The sequence below is a fragment of the Ambystoma mexicanum genome, chromosome 6p, assembly GCF_040938575.1.
Source record: "Ambystoma mexicanum isolate Mex_15411 chromosome 6p, UKY_AmexF1_1, whole genome shotgun sequence".
NCBI classification, from domain to species: domain Eukaryota; kingdom Metazoa; phylum Chordata; class Amphibia; order Caudata; family Ambystomatidae; genus Ambystoma; species Ambystoma mexicanum.
This window is the reverse complement of record NC_090935.1, coordinates 1,474,623,879-1,474,642,485: the sequence shown is the minus strand read 5'-3', so window position 1 is coordinate 1,474,642,485 and position 18,607 is coordinate 1,474,623,879. Positions and strand designations below refer to the sequence as shown.

At 41.6% G+C, this 18,607-nt stretch overlaps 1 protein-coding gene across 1 annotated transcript in view; it reads right to left on the bottom strand.

The window, feature by feature from the left end:
- The window catches only part of LOC138510558 (serine/threonine-protein kinase MRCK beta-like), a 2,015,755-nt gene that overhangs the window by 603,686 nt on the left and 1,393,462 nt on the right, over positions 1-18,607 (bottom strand). Inside the window, exon 18 of the mRNA XM_069626316.1 lies at positions 16,149-16,214. Within this exon, the coding sequence (XP_069482417.1) occupies positions 16,149-16,214 (66 nt within the window). The remainder of the gene's footprint in view (positions 1-16,148; positions 16,215-18,607) is intronic.

The following is an 18,607-nucleotide window of genomic DNA, read 5'->3' as shown; positions in this document are numbered from 1 at the left end:
TGCGCCAATTGTTCATTTAGAGCATAAATCCTTGGGGGAAGTACCAAAGAGGTACCCTCCTGAAATTGGCACACAAAGTAATGAAGACTACAGGGACCAAATGATCGACCGCATGAAGATGGGTCTAATACTGACATGTCAAATCTAAAACATGAATATCTTTCCACTAAGTCCGCGGTCAGTAACACTGAGATGAGTATGGAAGGTAGAGGGGAAGGGCCACCGATTAATCGAATACAACAGGTGGACAAGGAATTTGACGAACGCATCAGAGAAAAATTTGAACTATGGAATTTAGAGAAGGCCCATGAAAAAGGAAGGGACATCAATCCAGGGCGGGATGTAAAGTTTGAGACCTGTGGTGGCAGGGAGTGGGAATCAGATAAGCAAACTAAGCTTGAGGAACAAGATCTTAGGTACCGAGATGCTGGGCAAGAGAACTGGAGAGAATGGAGGGAACCGAAATATGTGGATGACCCTAGTGTCATATTGAATTTTGTATTAACAATAGGAGGTCCCCCCTCCCTAAATCGAGTCAGAATCCTCTCATTGTTTAACGAAATCCCTCGCCTCTCATTGATCTCCTCTGGGGATATTAAGCTTATAGACTATATCCATCCGATGAGATATGATTGCGTCAGGATTGTGTTCCATTCGAGAGCAACTTACAAACTCGTACTCGCAGAAGGAGTGGCTCTGCAAAGATTTGGTTACGATATTGTACATTTTAGCCTAGGTTCGGGAACACAACAGGGTGGGGACTGGATATGTTATTCCGGCAAGTCAGAAGGGAATAGCCAAACAAATGGAGGTTTCAACATAAACATTGAGAAACAGGTCAAAGACATGACTGAGCTTAGAACACTGGCCCAATCCCTGAGAGAATCCATAGCCAAGATTAAAGGTCTGAAAGACTGCACCTAGACCTTTGAGAAGCTAAATTTCCTATCATGGAACTCTAGGGGGTCCCGTCCATTAACTTACTCCGTAAACACCTGTTCAGAGCTCGTGAAATATTCCTTTCTGTGCATTCAAGAAACCTGGGCAACTAATCCTATATTCCTAGATGGCTTTACAATTTTTCAGGAGCCCGCTACGAAAAAATCTAAGCGGAGACCGGCGGGGGGACTGATCATTGCTATCAAGAATAACACTAACTTTGAAACAATCAAGAATTTCAGTATAAATAATGGGTGTACAGCCTCACTCATAAATGTGGGTTGGAAGAGTGCTCGAATTTATCTGCTAATCATAAATATATACTGGCAACCAGAGCATGATTTAAAGCAGTTTATTGAATCTACTGATTCAGTAATTCAGGAATGTCAGGACCTAGATAAGGATTTGTACATTGTTATCTGTGGGGATTTTAACTCTGAAATTTGTGTGGAAGAAGAACAATATGTAGGAAGGGTTGGTCGTACTAGAATGGAGCAGGGGGACTCACGTAAGCACCTTCAGGGGCAGCAATGGGCACAATTTATAGGTGGCTGGGGGCTTCAATGTGCAAATAATCTGCTGGAAAATTCAATGGATAAACCTACCTGGTCAAATGGCAGATGGAGCTCTACTATTGACTATATTTTTGTGTGTACGAAGATTTTTCAAAACATACAGGAGTTTAAATTAATGGGCGTATCTGAGAGTGACCACAAAATGCTGAGAATGGTATTACTAACTGAGGTGGACAGGGTGGACGTACCTGGTTATGACATTCCACTGTCTTTAAATGCCCAACAGAATCGAATTGTATGGCATAAAACAAACATCAATAGAGTTAATATGTTTTTTCAAGAAGATTTTGACAATAGCACGTACACTCAAAGAAAATTGTTATATGCCCATAATTCCTTTGGGGGCTACATAGAATCCACAGTAATTGGCAAAGCAGGATTAAACAAAAAAAAATATATACAAATAGGAAAGAACCCCACAAGCACGTATTCTCTGAGGAAATGAAAACACTTAAGAACGAACGTAATCGAGAAATACGTAGATTCCTTTCTTGTCATAAAAACTCACTAAAAGTGTTGAATAAGAGTGAATTCTCCCAGTTAAAAAATAGATGGAAGAGGAAAGCGAGGTGTCTACATGCAACATTATATCAGGGAGACGCCGAAGACATGTTGGTATCTCTTTGTGATGCTAACACACATAGATTTTGGGCATTAGTAAATAAGGGAGGGACTACGCTAATGAAAGCTCAATCCGTTTGTGTAAATTCTGAAAAATGGGAAGGACATTTTGGCACGCTATATTCTGCTCCAGGGGTGGCTTGGAATCCCTCACCTCAAATGGTAAATGTCATTTGGGATATTCCATTTGATGTGAAAGATATTCAATTTATCATCGTTAAAAGCTCCTCTTCGAGGGCCCCTGGGCCAAGTTTGCTCTGTAATAGTGTGATGAAGGAAAACGTAAATACATGGGCAAAAATGTTATTCCTTTTATTTAAAGACATTCTGTTTACAAAGACTATCCCCTCAAGTTGGAGAATGTCGTATATTGTACCCATCTATAAAAAAGGGGATAGGTCACTTCCATCAAGCTACAGACCCATGGCTCTGTTAGATGTTGGATCCAAAATTTTTGCAAGTCTCATACTTGTTCATATTCAGAGCTGGATGGACAAGTGTGGGATTTTGTCCCCCAATCAGTTTGGATTTAGAAAAAATGTAGGCCCAGACGTAGGTGGCCTTCTAATTAACATCTTACAAAATGCAGCGTGGACCCCAGGAAATCCACCTATTTATATAGCCTCAATTGATCTCACTGCTGCTTTTGATATAGTGGAGAGAACAATTTTGTGGTCCAAACTTGAAAATGTAGGTATACCTACACCTCTGCTATCTATATTGTATAATATGCATGAAGATTCTAGACTTAAGGTGAGACTTAATGTGGAGGGAGTCCTATCTCAAGAGATAAGGGTCAAAAATGGCCTAAGGCAAGGATGTATTTACTCACAGACCATTTTTAATTTGTATTTCTCAGATATGGGGCAGAGCTTTAAAAATCTTTTAGTTAATTCACCAAAGACTGAGGGTACCAAGATTGTATGGACTGCCTATGCAGACGACGTGACCCTGTACGACCATACTCCCATTGGACTCCAGCGTCTCCTATCACCTTGCAAAGATTACATCTTTGCAAACGTGGTAAAAATAAACCACTCAAAAACAGTTATAGTCCGTCTTTCTCATAAGAAAAAACAAACTAGCTTCTCATGGTTTCTAAACCATGAGAAACTTCCTACTAGTACAGCAATCAGATACCTTGGGTATCCTATATTCGGGGACAAAACAAAAAAAAGGAGAGTTTTCGTAACCTCTGAATGCGAAGGTCGGCACAATGACTGCACAAGTGAGAAAAATGGACTCGAAATATGGTACATTTTCGTTAATCCATGTATTTGCCTGTATAAAAATCGAATTGTAGCCCAATTTAGTTATGGCCTAGAATTAGCTCCATTATGGTGCTAATCAGAGGAGGCACTATACAAAGCCAAAATTGTAAGATCAATGGTGAAGTGTAAATGTGTACCCTTGGCGGCAATTCGGTATGAACTTGGCCTGCACTCATTAAGGAGCATTTTAGAATGGCAAAGATTGTCCCTTTACAGGAAAATGATCACCAGCAACAAATCTACATTGTATGATATTATGGGGAAGGGCATCCGGAGTTGTGCTCCCATTTCTAAATATCTGAGAGATATGATGGTGGAAGCTAATGCTATATTGGACCTATTGGGTGTTCCTAGAGAACATGTTAAATTCGGAACCCAATGAAAGTAAAAAAACTACTGTCAAATGCAGACTGGAATCTTACAGAATATGAGGTCAGAAAAACCTGCCTATACAATCACATTGTAAATGACAGCAAAAAGATGGGGAAAACTGCATCATATCTAATCAAATTTCCGGTTCGAGAATGGAGAAAATACTTTATGAGATTTCGATTTAATGTTTTGGGAACGGGAGAAATACATGATATTAGAAATTGTGAAGTTAGGGGTTATTCCCTCTGCAAGTTTTGAAAACAGAAGGATTACTGCGAGACACTAATGCACTTGTTGACCCAATGTGATGGACTAAGAAAGGAACGTATCAGCTACTTCAGTTGCCATGTACCCAATACTGAGTACGTGGACTTGGAGCTTTTGTGGCAAGATATGTTGCACGGGAAAAGAGTAAAGTTACAGATTGCAATAATAAGATTTCTAAAAACGTGTTGCAATCTATGATATGTGTTTAATTACCAGATGAAATAATGCTATATAACGGACTTGCAACACACTGGTACCATATTAATTAATGTGCTGAGTATAAAAACCCTGTCAAACAATATGAAATAGTTTTATATAATGTCTGGCAATGCATCTGAATTGTATCAATCCCTAAATGTAACATACTGGGTGTGTTATGGAAATGATAATCGTCACCCGTATGTATTGTTGGTAAGGAAATTGCTGTGTTTGGATGAGTGTTTTTATATGTATTTTATTGGATCGTACTGCAAACCGAATCTTAACATTATTTTTAGCCATACAGCCTTTTAGAATTTTAAGATCTGAGTTTTTAGGGATTTTATTAAATTTTCTATGTAATTGTTATATGGAATTATATGGAAATCTTGAGACTTCTTCGTTAGTATTGTTGTGCTTGTCAATGTTTCTATGTTTCTTTATATGTTCAAAGGAAAAGTTAAGAGAAAATAAGAATGTTCCTGTTGTTTTGTAAAAGTTAAGAAAGTATCTGAATCAGATTCTGAATCTTGCACACTTGTGGTCTCTTCTTCATTGTCATCCATATCGATTGACATGAATTCTTTTACTGTCTTCGATTCATCATTACCCTGAGTGTTTGTTTTATCAGTTTCTTTCCTTTCCATCATCTGTACACATCCCTCACTTATTTCAGTGCATATTATAGGTAAGCAGTGTATGCAGCAGCAGCATGTCATAAATATTCCTAGCACCGCTACTAGGATTGCCAATCATTTTCATCCCCATGATCGTAATACTTCCCAGAACCAGGAACTTATGTTTAATTCCCAACTGCCTTCAGGAGGGTGGAGGTCAGAGCTTAAAATGTAAAATGTTCTTATTGCTTCGAAAATCGTAGTGGAGGAGTCGCTTACAAATACGCAGCACGCTGATCCCACAATTTTTCAAACACCACCACAATCAACCAGAATTACATCAAGAGCCATTCTATTTTGAAGTGACATTAATCTGATTCCTTTTTCCTCCAATGTCATATTATACAATATATCTGTTGTTCCATTTATTGTTTCCTCTAATATTCTGGACAGTCATCTTATATTGTAAGAGTTTATTACTTGACCCCAAAATGGTATGAATGATTTTGCTATATCCTCTACGATCAAACCTCCTTAGTTATTTCATCGGGGTCTTGACCTGGCCAATTTGGCTATGTCTGCTGTTCTTGAGAGGAATACCCCAGGGAATAGGAATCCTAAGTAACAAGTACCTCCCCAGTTTCTAGGTAACCAGGGATACACTTTTTCTCCACATATAAAATAAACAGGATCTTCTACATAAAGTGGCTCTATCTCCTTATCAAGGAATGCTATGTTCATGCATCTAGTAAATGTTCCCACTCAAACAAAAGGGGACTGTATAAGAGGGGGGCACTGCATCTTTATTTCCTTCTGGGTTCATATGAAACATGATCACAGATGATTTATAGGGCATAGACAATCTATCTTGTGGCATCATTACTGGTGTAATCAATCGTGCTTTGTGGAATATGGAGCAACCTACTGGTTTCATAATGATTTCTTCGAATTCATTCATATTTGTTCGGTCTAGTTGACCAGATTCGCTTTCGTTCCATTTCCCATAATATAATACACTCAAAGAAGCGTAACATGCAGAACTCAATGGCAGGGGCTGCACATACCATCCAATTCCTTTACCACCATGCTGCGGCAAGTGGGCACAGATCCAACAGTAATTTTTGTTCTTAATATCGAGTGTGTCATATTCATTATTAGTAGTAATGTGTTATTTCCATAACCTTCCCTGTGTCTTCCTTCCATTGGGGACAAGGTGTAAGTGATCACATGAACCGGGCTTTCAGTAGTGGAAATGTTTCTAACAGGAAAAAGCACTTCTAATGGGTGTATTTCTTCCAAGTACCATAATACTAATACTGTCGTAATTGGGCCTAATATACTCATTATGCACATTATTATCGTTAAGATCAGCATACAATTTTTCTGACAATTTCCTTTTTGTAACTTTTCATCCGCTATGTTTAACTCGTTATCAGCAGCGGTGCAAGAGGAGGCAAAAACTGGTTCCGGCATTCTTCTCTCTCGATTCTTCTTCTTCAGCAATATTCGTCGTGACTATCTCTTCTCGCTGCACTCGTTCGAATGTCAATACGTTCGGTAATTGTCCTCAGTCTATTCAGCCAGTTCTTAGCAGCTTGGATTGCTTATACGTTGGGCAAGATCTCTGTGTACTTGCACATTGCTCAAAAAATTCAAGAGCAGTTATCAATTGCCTTCGTACCATGTGCGCCCCGTTCGTTCGCACGGGTTCTGGACACATGGATTTTATGTTAGCACTGAGGAGCCTCGTTCTTGGGCTGTCGATTTGCCCAACCCTCACGTCACTCTCCTCTAGGCCTCCGGTTCCTATTTCATCCGTGATAGGAAACAGAGGCAACAAAGATCAAAAGAAATTAAGATTTGATCACTCCTTCTTCGGGTTCCGCAGATTACACCGCCTTGCTCCTGGTATCATGTGATCGATGAATAGTGCAGATGCACTTCCAGGCTCAAGCTCGGAGTCAGCTTGTGGCGCAATGACAGATGATGGCGGGCGCCCAAGTGATGATGCAAATTTCGTTTCAGGCTGTGGCGCAACAATAGATGGTGGGCGCCAAAGCGGTACACTTTTTGTGTCAGTCGGCTGTGATGCAAATTCTGTTGGACAATGTCGGGGCATTCTTTGCCCTTCCTCTTTTACAGCAATCTTTTCAGGCTTTGTTTCAGGATCAGGCAAATTTTGTGGCAAAGAACTGGCAACCGTCTCTTTCGTTTCTGGGACTGCTGTCTCTTTCTGGTCGTCTCGATCAGGCAGTTTTTCAGATGGTGACGGGACCTTCTTAGCGTGCGTCGCATGAATCTACGCTTTCCTCCCATCCACACGAATTGCCGTTTGCGTTGTTAGGAGGTTCAAATAGGGTCCACGCCACCTGGGTGCAAGCAATGTTTTCCTTTCAAAGTTCTTGATGAAAACCCAATCTCCGGGTTCCAGTGCGTGTCCCGGACCAGTGTATCTTATTGGTAATGCCTCCTGCACCTGCTGATGAATCAAATGCACTTTTTGTATTAACAGATTACAATAAATGCTGAGCACAGGGTATTCGAGTTCCCTCAACCGTTTCGGCTGCGGTGCACACCAAACATTCACCGGTCTCCCCATCACGATTTCATAAGGGGAGAGCCCAGTTCTTGTCTGCACAGATGTACGCATGCAAAGTAACGCTATTGGTAATGCGTCTACCCAGCTTAACTTGTTTCCTGCGCATATTTTGCTTATTTTGGACTTCAAGATGCCGTTGTGGCGTTCAATAAGACCGGCACTCATGGGGTGTCTAGAACAATGAAATCACTTCTCAATCTGGAGACCTGCGCAAATCTGTAATATTACTGCACCCACAAAATGCGGACCGTTGTCTGACCATATGACACGGGGCAGACCAAAACGGGAGAAGTACTCCTTCAACATTACTTTTGCAGTTCTCATGGCGGTAAAGTCTTTTAGTGGATATGCTTCCACCCATTTACTGAATGCACATATAACTACTAGGACATACTTTAAGTTTTGGCATCACTCCATCTCTATGAAATCAAATGGGATTACCTCAAAAGGCATAGAGGGAGGGCCAAAACTGCCTGTTGGAGTCACCGTTCCCTTCCCCACATTGTGTTGTAGGCACGTGATACAGTTCTGAACCACCCTTTCAGCATTCTTTTTTATGTGCGTGTTCTCCCATACTGTGGCTAGATGCTGGACTATCTTTTTGGCACAGATATGAGTAGGGCTGTGGGCCATCGTGACCATTGCAGTTACATAGGAATTGGGCAACATCCAGTTTCTACTCTTCTTGTCTACCTAACAACCCTCTAGATCTAATTCAGCAGAGCCCTCAGGCCACCCTTGTATTTCATCTGCAGTGGCTTCTGCCTGCATTTCTTTGATAGCAGCAATTCCATTTTCTATCATGCAGGGCACTTCCTCTGACTGTACTGTTAACATTTTGGTATTCAAGTCAGTGGCCGTTTACTTCGCAATTCTGTCTGCAAATGTGTTTCCCTCTCCCACTTTACATGTTACTTTTTTATGCGCCTCGCATTTCACTATTGCTAAGTGCTTCGGACACGTAAGTGCAGACAGCAATCGTACAATGAAAGGGCCATGTTGGATCCTGGCCCCATGTGATGTCAGGAACCCTCTCTCAGCCCAGAGTCGGCCAAAGTTATGAACCACGCCAAAGGCGTATTGGCTGTCAGTATATATGTTTACACTCAGTTTCTCAGAAATCTCACAGTCTCTGGTCAAGGCTGTTATCTCCGCCGCTTGTGCAGAGTTGTAGGGGATACTTTTACTCTCTACAATGCTCTTTAACATGGTGATAGCATAGGCAGCAGTTGATGTGCCATCAGGTAGTTTAAAACAGGAGACGTCACAAAACAATTCTCCGTCGGGCTCTTTTTGTGGGGTATCTCTTAAATTAATTCTCCCTTTTGTTTCTTCCTCAGTAACCATTAAGCAATCATGGGGAGGTGTATCATTCTCACCGAGTTCTTTCGTGGGAAGTGGCATTCATTCTGCAGGATTCAAAGCGCTACATCTCATAATTTGGATGTGTGGTGCAAAAAGGACAATTTCATATCTAGTCAATCTAGCAGAGGTGAGGTGTTGTGTCTCCGTTCTATTTAGTAGAACGTCTATGGCATGTGGCACCATCAAAATTAAGGTGTGCCCCAATACCATTCCTTCGGTTTGTTTCACTGACGCAGCAGCCGCTGCAATATCTCGCAAACATCTTGGTAGTGCGCACGCTACAGGGTCAGCGCGGAAGAAAAATAGCCGCATGGCCTATTTCTTCCACCTTGTTCCTTTGTCAAAACGGACAACGCACAACCTTCACTCTCGTGAACAAACAATCTGAAAATGTTTTTATAATTTGGTGTGCCCCAAACTGGAGCAGAACACAATGCAGTTTTGAGCAGATCAAATGCTCTCTGACATTCTTCATTCCATTGCAAAGGCACTACAACATCCTTCTTTGTCAACTCCACCATTGGCTTCACAATCAATGCAAAGTTTACAATCCACTGCCGACAATAAGAAGCCATGCCTATTATGGCTCTGACTCCTTTCTGTGTCTTTGGAATAGGCATACCAGAAATGCTCTCTATTCTTTCTGGCGTCAGTCTTCTCCCTTCTCTCGAAAGTAGGTAACCCAAATAAGTCACTTCCTTTCGACAATATTGGGATTTCTTTAAGCTTGCTTTATGGCCATGTCCTGCTAAATGGATACCAACACCGTACTCTTTTTACAAATCTCCTATGTGTCTGCTGCGATCAATAAATCATCTATATTATGTAACAATATGCAACCTGCCGGTAATTCTAGCATATCTAGTTGTTCTTTCAATGCTCTGCTGTAAATACTCGGACTCTCTGTGTAGCCTTGTGGAATGCGTGTGAATGTGAATGATCGTCCTCCTAGTGTGAAGGCGAACAAATATCTACTTTCCTTGTGTACTGGAATGGTGAAGAACGCATTCTTCAAGTAAATAACACTAAAGTAATCAGCCGAGGCAGGTATCATTGTCAAAATGTTGGTAACATCTGGAACCAATGGGAACTGAGGATATACCACCTTGTTCAAGCATGCAGATCAATTATGAAACGATACAGTACCTCATTACCTCCTTTCTTATACACGTGAAGAATGGGACTGTTACAAGTACTGCCAGTAATCTCTTCAATCACTCCCAATCTTACCAAATTAGAAACAATACTTTTCAATCCTTTCTCTCCTTCTGCTGAGATTTTGTACTGTGGTATATGTGGTAACGTTACTCCTTCTTTCAAAGCAATTTTCACTGGTTCTATCTTCAAACATCCCACATCATTGTCATTCATTGCCCAGATACAAGTTGGCACCTCACTCAATTCTCCTGGCAAAGGTTTGGACACAAATTCAGATACCGGTACATTTTGTGGTGATATAGTCAAAAATACTCCATCTGGTGTACAGTGGATAACTGCACTCAGTTGTTTCAATAGATTTAATCCCAAAAGGTTCTCCCCACAATTCTCTGTTAAAAGAAATGGACAATATTCAGTGAATGGGCCTAATGTCACTGTTACTGGTTGGGACACAGGATTTATCACTGGGGTGCCTACGAACCGTACTGAAATGTTTCTTTGCCCCGACAGTGGCATTTCTGGAACCAAGTGATGATCTATTGAGCACTTTTGTGCCTCCGTATCTATGAGAAAGCTATGCTCTCCATTCCCGACTTTCATTTCTACGTAGGGTCCTTTCTGATTCACAGGAATAAACACTGGTTCCGACCCATGTCCTGGGCTTTCCTATGGGGGAAACAACACATCATCCGATGTGTAATCGCTACTATTACTATAGTACGCACCCGATCGGGTATCAAAAATGTTCCCGCCCCTACCTCTATTTCCATTTTGCATGTTTTGATGGCTCTGATTCGGAGTAGAAGTTTGATTCTGTGCTAGTTTCTGATTTTGGGTACCATTCCCTTGACCATTCTGGTGCTGCTGCACGCTATTTCTATTTTGCCCATTAGTTCCTGGATGCCCCCTATGCTGTCTTCTTTTGCCATAACCATTTCTATTCTGCAGATGTGGACATTGCGCTCGCCAGTGACCTTCCTCTCTGCAGTATGCACACCGATTCAATCCCAGAGGCCCTCCATGCATGTTTAAATTACTTCTGCCTTGTGCACTTCCTCTTCCTCTATTGTGTCCCGCCACTTGCTGGAGTAGCACTTCAACCATTGTTCGTAGTGCTTCTATTCTCATTGGCAAGGGGTACTCATTAAACATTTAATGTATTTCCATTGTGGGGATGCTAGGATCTGAAATCCATTTTAACGCCTCTCTTACACATACTTTTAGTTTATCGCCTGTGTCTTGTCGACGGCAAATATCGCCGCTGTATATAGGGCTCTACCGCTTCTGTCCTATCTCTCCTAATATCTTTACTCCTATACCCTGGTGTGGCAAACATTTCAGCATATTCATCATCAAGTTCATTCTTAAGTTCAAAAAGTCGGTCTACATTTTCCCTTATCTCTTCCTCTCTCCCTCTACAGCGCGCTAATGCATTCAAATCCAACAATCGTTCCGGCGGTAGCTTTCCAATTAACTGTTTCCATCTCGCCACTAAATATTCCCCCATGCATTCCAACACTACCTGTCTTTCGTTGCTCCTGCTGAAGTCGAATATTGAGGCCATCGCTGCCGTTTCATCATTCCCATCTATATACATTTTGGCCTGTTCTTGCAACTCTCGCTTTCTCTCCTTGCTAATCGCACTACGAGTTACTCTCGTACATCCCCTCTGTTCAGCCCCTTCCTCTGTCTCCACAAGTTCAATTATGGGAGGGGCAGATGGGACAGAACCAATCTCTAGGGAGGGAGGTGCGGATGGGTCAGCAGGACCGGGAGGTGACTGTTGCGGCGCTGACTGGCTACTGGGAGGTGTTGTTTGTGCAGTGCGTGGCTGTGCCTGTGTCTGATCAATTGGGAAGGGCTGAGCAACAAGAGGGGGCTGAGCAGTTGCTACTGACGTGATCGTTTTAGTCTCTCTTCTTGGACCTTGCTTTGTATCTGTCAATACTTTATCTATTAATTCGTCTGATGAATGTAACTCCCGTTGTGGGTATATCTTTTCTATACTCAATTGCTCGCATCTATTTGACTTTCTCAAACTATTATTCCACTCCTCCTCTTCCTTTTCTTTTGCTCTCTCTGCTTTTGACATATGCCTACGCGCATGTTTCTCTCTATTTTTCCAGCGAACCATTGCTTCCCTTCTCCAGTCCCTAAGGATATCAAATGCTGCAGGACGTGTTCTCTTTTCCATCAATACCTGCTCCAAATTATCTATTCTCGTCACCTCAAAACTCCCATGATTCGGCCACTGCAGATTTTCCTGTTTTCTGGTTTGCCTATGCCAAGACTCACAAAACATTATCGTTCCCACACCATACTTCACAAACATCTCATACGCCGGCGTTCCCATTGGTGGCGCGACCTGGCCAGTTTCCAAAGATTGTCCGTCGCAGCGGAAAAATCCTGCTAGGGTGGACAATACCCCAGGCATGTTTTAACCTTGCCCTTGGCTAATCAAACTTACACTGGGTGTTTGATTTTGCAAAATCAACTCTCAACCAATATCAGGATCACTTTTGAATCGGGGCACGACTCACCTGATCAATCAAGTTGTCTTTTCAAGACACAATTCGTCCATATACTGACGCAACCAATGACGTTGTGTCTGCGTATCTTGGCTCACTCTGCCTCGTTTCGGGACCCTCGCCTCCTTGTTCTCTGGCCGGGCACATGGATCAGGGATCAGTTGTGTGCAGATCTGCAAAGGAATCTCTCATCTCTTTCGCAGGGGTGCCCCGAAAACCTCTTGATCCCAGCTCGATCGCCCCGTCCTCGCTGTTCTCTCCGCCTTCCTTATCTTACAACGTACACAATGGAACAAGTGGGGGAGGGTCCCTATTCGGGCGCCATCTTGAAGGGGCCCCTAGGGGACCCTCGCATATGGAAACAAGGCACAATCACCACACACGAACTGATACGCCAGACACAAGGTTGTATTCCCAAAATCTAGGTTTTATTGCAAAGCAAATAGTCTCAGTGGGCCACCTGGGTCCCACGCCCCGCGACGTTTGTCTACATCGATGAAAATGAAAGTTCCTGATCTCTTCTCTTTTTGCACATTCTATGTACAGATGTCTTCAAATTTCAATACACACCACATGTTTACATAATTTGCATACTATTTATCATTTAGGTCCTTCTGCCTCAAGTATTTCTAACATGTTAAAGGGAAATTTGATTAACACTTGGCACAACCTTCTATCAGGATATTTATACACACAATGCTGTGGAATATTAAAAGGTGGACATGTCTTTTAAATAGTTGCTTGTCTGTGATGTGGTGAAAATGGTCTTTAAAGTATATATCAAATCTGATTAATGAGTTTTGTATTTCATTTCATACATTTTCTGATCGTGACTCGTAAATATGTTTCAATGATTTATTCGAATCTATCGTTGAGAGGTTTGGAATTACCTTAAAAATCGAATTCCTCAGCTCCCTCTGTTTTTAAATGTAGCACAACTTTTCTCAATAAGGCGAACCACTCAAAGGATTAACAGCGTAATAAAGACCAAACACAATTCAAACTAAGGACCTAGCGGAAGGCCAAAATTATTAAATATTGTTTTTTTCTTCTTTTGATGGAATATTTGATCCAGTGTTTACAAAATAAAAGTGGCTTTTTAGTTTTTTTGTGCCCTGATATTTTGTGCAATAATCACTATCCAAAATTTGATGTGAGTTGGCTCTGTACAGATGGTCAGTTCTATAATACTTGAATGGTATCCCTGGGCGTACAATGCAAGAGATAGCTTATGTATTCATACTTTTTTTGCACACATTGAGGAACAATATCAATTGAGGAAGCGAATCCTAACCCTCGAGAAATCTGCCAATATCAATTCAAATATTTAATTAAACAACTTGCAAAATGCCACATAATTGCTTTCTTTCTCATGTGACTAGTTATTATACACTGTATCTGATATAAGAACCCTTGGTCCACACATTGCTACTCAAAGTGCGTTGTGAACCCAGGACCTATGGTAGTAGTCTGAATGTATCCTCTGCCTGCTGATGCTTTCTGATTACTCTGTGCATTCTCATTGTATTACTTGAAAGAAGAAGAGTGCAGAATGGACTGCTGGATCAATATTTCTGATCTCTATTGTCTCATTTCAGATAAAAACCAAACCCAGGTAATTAAATTGGTGTATTTAAAGACTAGCACCATCACAATAAAGAGACAATTAAAAGGTGTTAATCTCAGCTCACTCCTTATCAGTTCCATAGATTGTGATAGATATAGTAGGGATTTCTAAAATAATCCCAAAGTCAGAACCCACCACGTTTATAATCAAACCCTTTCAATGCAACCATGATGACTAGTGGCCTGATTCTTAGAAGCATTTTATAATGGCGCAATACTAGTGGAAAACGCTCTGTGAATAAGGTTTTAGGTCTTTTTTGTAATTCTCTCGTGTATGCTATTCACAAAAACACTCTGAGTTCACCAAAAACCTAAATACAGAAACTTGTTGGCAATCTCAAATTTAATAGTGTCTAAATACCACACCAAATTAGTTTTCTTATGGGCTAATGTAAATGTCATAACTTTCATGTTCTCAATGTTTATTTGAAGAGCATCGGTTAGCATATTCTGACACATGGCGTTTGAACCGTGCTGTAGACCAAATGGAGAGCAGTCAAGGAAGACAATAGCTTCTTCATATTCCAACCGCAGAACATGCAATTCTGCAATTGGTGTTGATGTAAAATTCGGAATAAAGCAATGTTGATGAGAAATCCTGCAATTTTAGGTGGGAAATTGTCCATAAGGTCATATCCAGCTCAGCCTAATACAGATTAAACAAACATGGGATCAGTACAGAGCCTTGCGTGAGCCCAACATCACTTCATTATTAAGTCGAATCTTCACTTCCCTATCCATGTGGAGTACAACTATAAGCTTTAGCAATCCTTCATCTATTTCCCCAAGCTGTAATTTTCTACCACAGTATAGAGCGGTCTACCCTAAAAAATCTAAGGCAGAATACAGCGATATACCCGCTTTCTTCATAACGTGGCATTAGGTATTTTAAAAATCAAACTGTTGCTCACCGTGCTTATGCCTTTTCTAAAGGCTGTCTTGTATTCAAGTATAATATCTTTAGCATTTACCCACTTTGTTAATACCTATAAAAGGAGGATGGAGAAAATGTAACTTGAAACATCCATCAGGGCTAGCAGTCTGTACTGATCAGACTTCTCGCACTGCTGTTTTTTAAAAATCAGTATTAATAAGGACGTTTTTATTTTAGCAGGAAATATTTCCAATATTTCAGCCAGTACAGTTGGTTGGCACTTTAGAACAATATTGGCCAGATTGTGTTTGGTCTAAGAGGAATGGTGTGTATTGGGGCCTTGGGAGGTGGAATGGGATAAAGAAGTTGTCTAGTCTGGTAAAGATGCCAGATTGAGGGAGAGTAAGGGTGGTTCTGGAGTGTGAGGCTATGAGTGACTAGAGGAGACAGTGCAAAGTGGGGGATGGGAGGGGATTAGTGACAGCAATGGCTGGTTTGTATGGAAAGGGCTGGCAGCATGAAGGTGTTCACAGAGGGATCATGACTGTAGGAAGTGTGGGTAAGAAAGTTGAAGGGGGAAGGTTTGGGTCTGGGTGATATTCTTTCATTGGGATTCCTAATTCTGATAGTTTTGGGGATAGGGAGTGTTTGTTTTGAGGAGTCCACTATTTTAGAGTCCTAAACTGCACAGTTATGCCTGCAGAGTGTACCGACTGAATTTCATGCGACCTCTCGACAAATTTCCTCCTGGAAAGTCTTTTGTAGGGGCCTGATGTTGAAGGCTTTCTTCTTGTGGAATCAGCATGACGTGGCCCAGTAAAGTTCTATTTGCCTTCTGTTGCACAGAAATTCCAATTCTGGACAATCAGGGAGTGTGCCAATAAGGAGAGAATGAATGGTGAATGGAGAAAGAATGCTCATGGGAGCCAACTGTTTGCTAGATACCACGGTAAAAAGAAGGTATTCAAAAGAATGCACGTGATTGCACAAGGCAATATCAAGTTGGCTATTGTGTGTGATGAAAAATTATAAAATGTTTAGCACATCCAATTTAGGCAATTAACGTAACAGAGCACATTTTTGAAAGCATATGTATCAAGAAATTCCTAGGATACTTAATTTATAAAGGTTTACATACCAGGAGGTGCCTGTGAAGCTTTAAGTCTTCCCCTTTCAAGTGTTCTTTCATAGGCCTTCATGGTTGCTTTAGAATGAGAACATAAATTGAGAATGTTAGTCACCACATGAATACAATGAGGCATGAAGAGAAAACAAGTTCATTAGGTGCACAATCATTGTTCCTCCTCTGCTCCTCTATCCAATCCTTTCGCATCTAAAACCACAGTAAATGAATGAGTAATAAATAATGTGCTGCTCAGGTTGTTCTTTATGTTTTTGTACACACAGCGTCTGCATATTTACAAAGAACGAAAAAAGCCAGCTGGTGTGTTTTCAGTTTGCTTTGCACACTCTATAAGACGTAAGCAATGCAGTTCGGAAAACAATATTAGGTGTATCCAGCACTCTTTGTGGCTTACTAGTTTCCAGCTAAAAATATTCTCAAATTTGCACTCCAGATGACCTTTCTGCATCTTTCCTTTATCCCTCTCACCTTGCCTAACACCTCCACATGTCCGCCACTTTATTGGTTTACCCTGCTGGCTTACATGATCCAGAAGCACTGTTTCGAAGTTCGGCTAAAATCCCCACTTTTTTCATAGTGCGCACATAAGCCACTGTTAGGGAGAATTCTCATAAATGTGCTAATTTCCCTTACCTTAGAGACCCCCAGGAACTTTGCTGGATTTTGAGGATGTGATTTTTTTACCTGCACAGAGTTTGAGCCTTTTTATTCCCCACTCTTTCATGTATTTTGATGTGTGTTTTACGTTTGTGTTCTTTGTATATGGAGTTTTAGACAACTCCATAGGCATCATCTTTTCTTGTGTGTCACACAGCACCCTCAGTGCAGTGGCACAGGGATGTCTTTCAGACTTCTCAAGGTTTAAATACCTTCTCTGGGACTAACTACTGTCTTCCAGTGAATGTAAAGTTAAATTGACTTTGCTAGTCTTTTTAAATTGCTAGACCCAGCACACACTGCCCAACAGCAGAGAGCTGGAGGGAATACCTAGTATTCCCTATGCCTAGAAAACTCATGTAGCACTCAAATTCTACCCTTTTCTCTCAGAATGGCTGGGAGTAGTGGTATTACCATGATTTTCACGACCACGACCCGTTTAAACGCTCTGGTAGCTAAAATCCACCAGAGCCATGTTTATCAAGATGGCGTCTGAGCCCCCTCTGTAAAAACAGGTTCTGATCGACTTTTTTCACCATTTCTTTTCGGAAAGGTCCTTCTAGTGTTTGTCTCTGCGCGGCAAACAGGTTTGGTCCCTTTGTTCGTTTGCCTTTGGCAGGCTTCAGAACTGAAGACCGCCTCTGGCGCCTGAGTGTCTGGGGTGGACAGGAAGTTAGGGAAGTGCCCGAAACTCCCTGTGCTTAGTACCCTTGGAGACCTGAATGCACTTTGGTATGATTGGCTGGCTGACTGTCCGGCAAGGACAGCCACCCTGCTGGGTGAGTGGCAGCTAGGCTGGAATGAAAGGGAGGAAACTGTTTAAAAGGCACGTCTCTGGGACTTGGAAGGCAGAGTTGACCACTGGAACAAAAGAACCGAAGCCGAGCTGAAGGAAGATGACTGCTGCAACTCTTGGACCGTTGGTTTGCCCGTTGAAGCACTGCTGCAGGTCTGAATTGCCTGAAACTCCCTCGACAGAGAAGCCCCTTCAAAGACGACTTTTTCCCTTTAGCTGGTGGGAACAACCAACTCGCAAGCCACCTGGAAGCCGTCTCTATACTGGTCGAATTTTCTTCAGAGTGCTGTAGAAAACCGGATAGCCATTGAGAAGGATACCAGCTTGTGGACTTTAAGGCACTCACACCTTAAACCAATGTTTTGCCAAGTTTGTGGATCCATCCCCGTGCAGTGCAGGAACCTCCCGACGTCCTCTCTCTTGTCCCCACGGCTGAGGCCCAGGAACAGCGAGATCTGCAGGAAGTGCCAGGAACAATTGCCTCGGCTACAGCTTTTCTTCATTACCAAGGTACTGTTCAAATGCGGTTGAGAAATCCTCTCTGCAGCGGAGAAAGTTTGTGAAACTTTCCTAACTTTGGAGTCTTGTTCGCTCCTAATCCGACATATAACTCTTTTTTGTGCAAACTATTTCTGAGAACATTGGCAAAGACTTAACCGTTTACTACCAGAACTGTGCTATCCTAACCAAGACACTGGTCCATTGACTGTGGCCCAGGCCTATTGAATTGAACTGCCTCTAACAGTGAACTGAAACAATTTGCACTACCCAAGAAAGTATTTGTGTTTAATTCTTATAACTTGTGTCTTTTACTCCTATTTAAAGTTACTCAAGTGCCATTTCATTTTGCTCTCACTTCTGCGTAGCCTAACTTGCTCAGAAACGTATTGGTTTGGTTGCTGGAGTGTATTATAGTGTGATATTGAGCGGTTTATTGCTAGTGGAATGTTTTTCTAAATCACTGTGTAAATAAATTAAGATTGTTTTACCAAGAAACCTT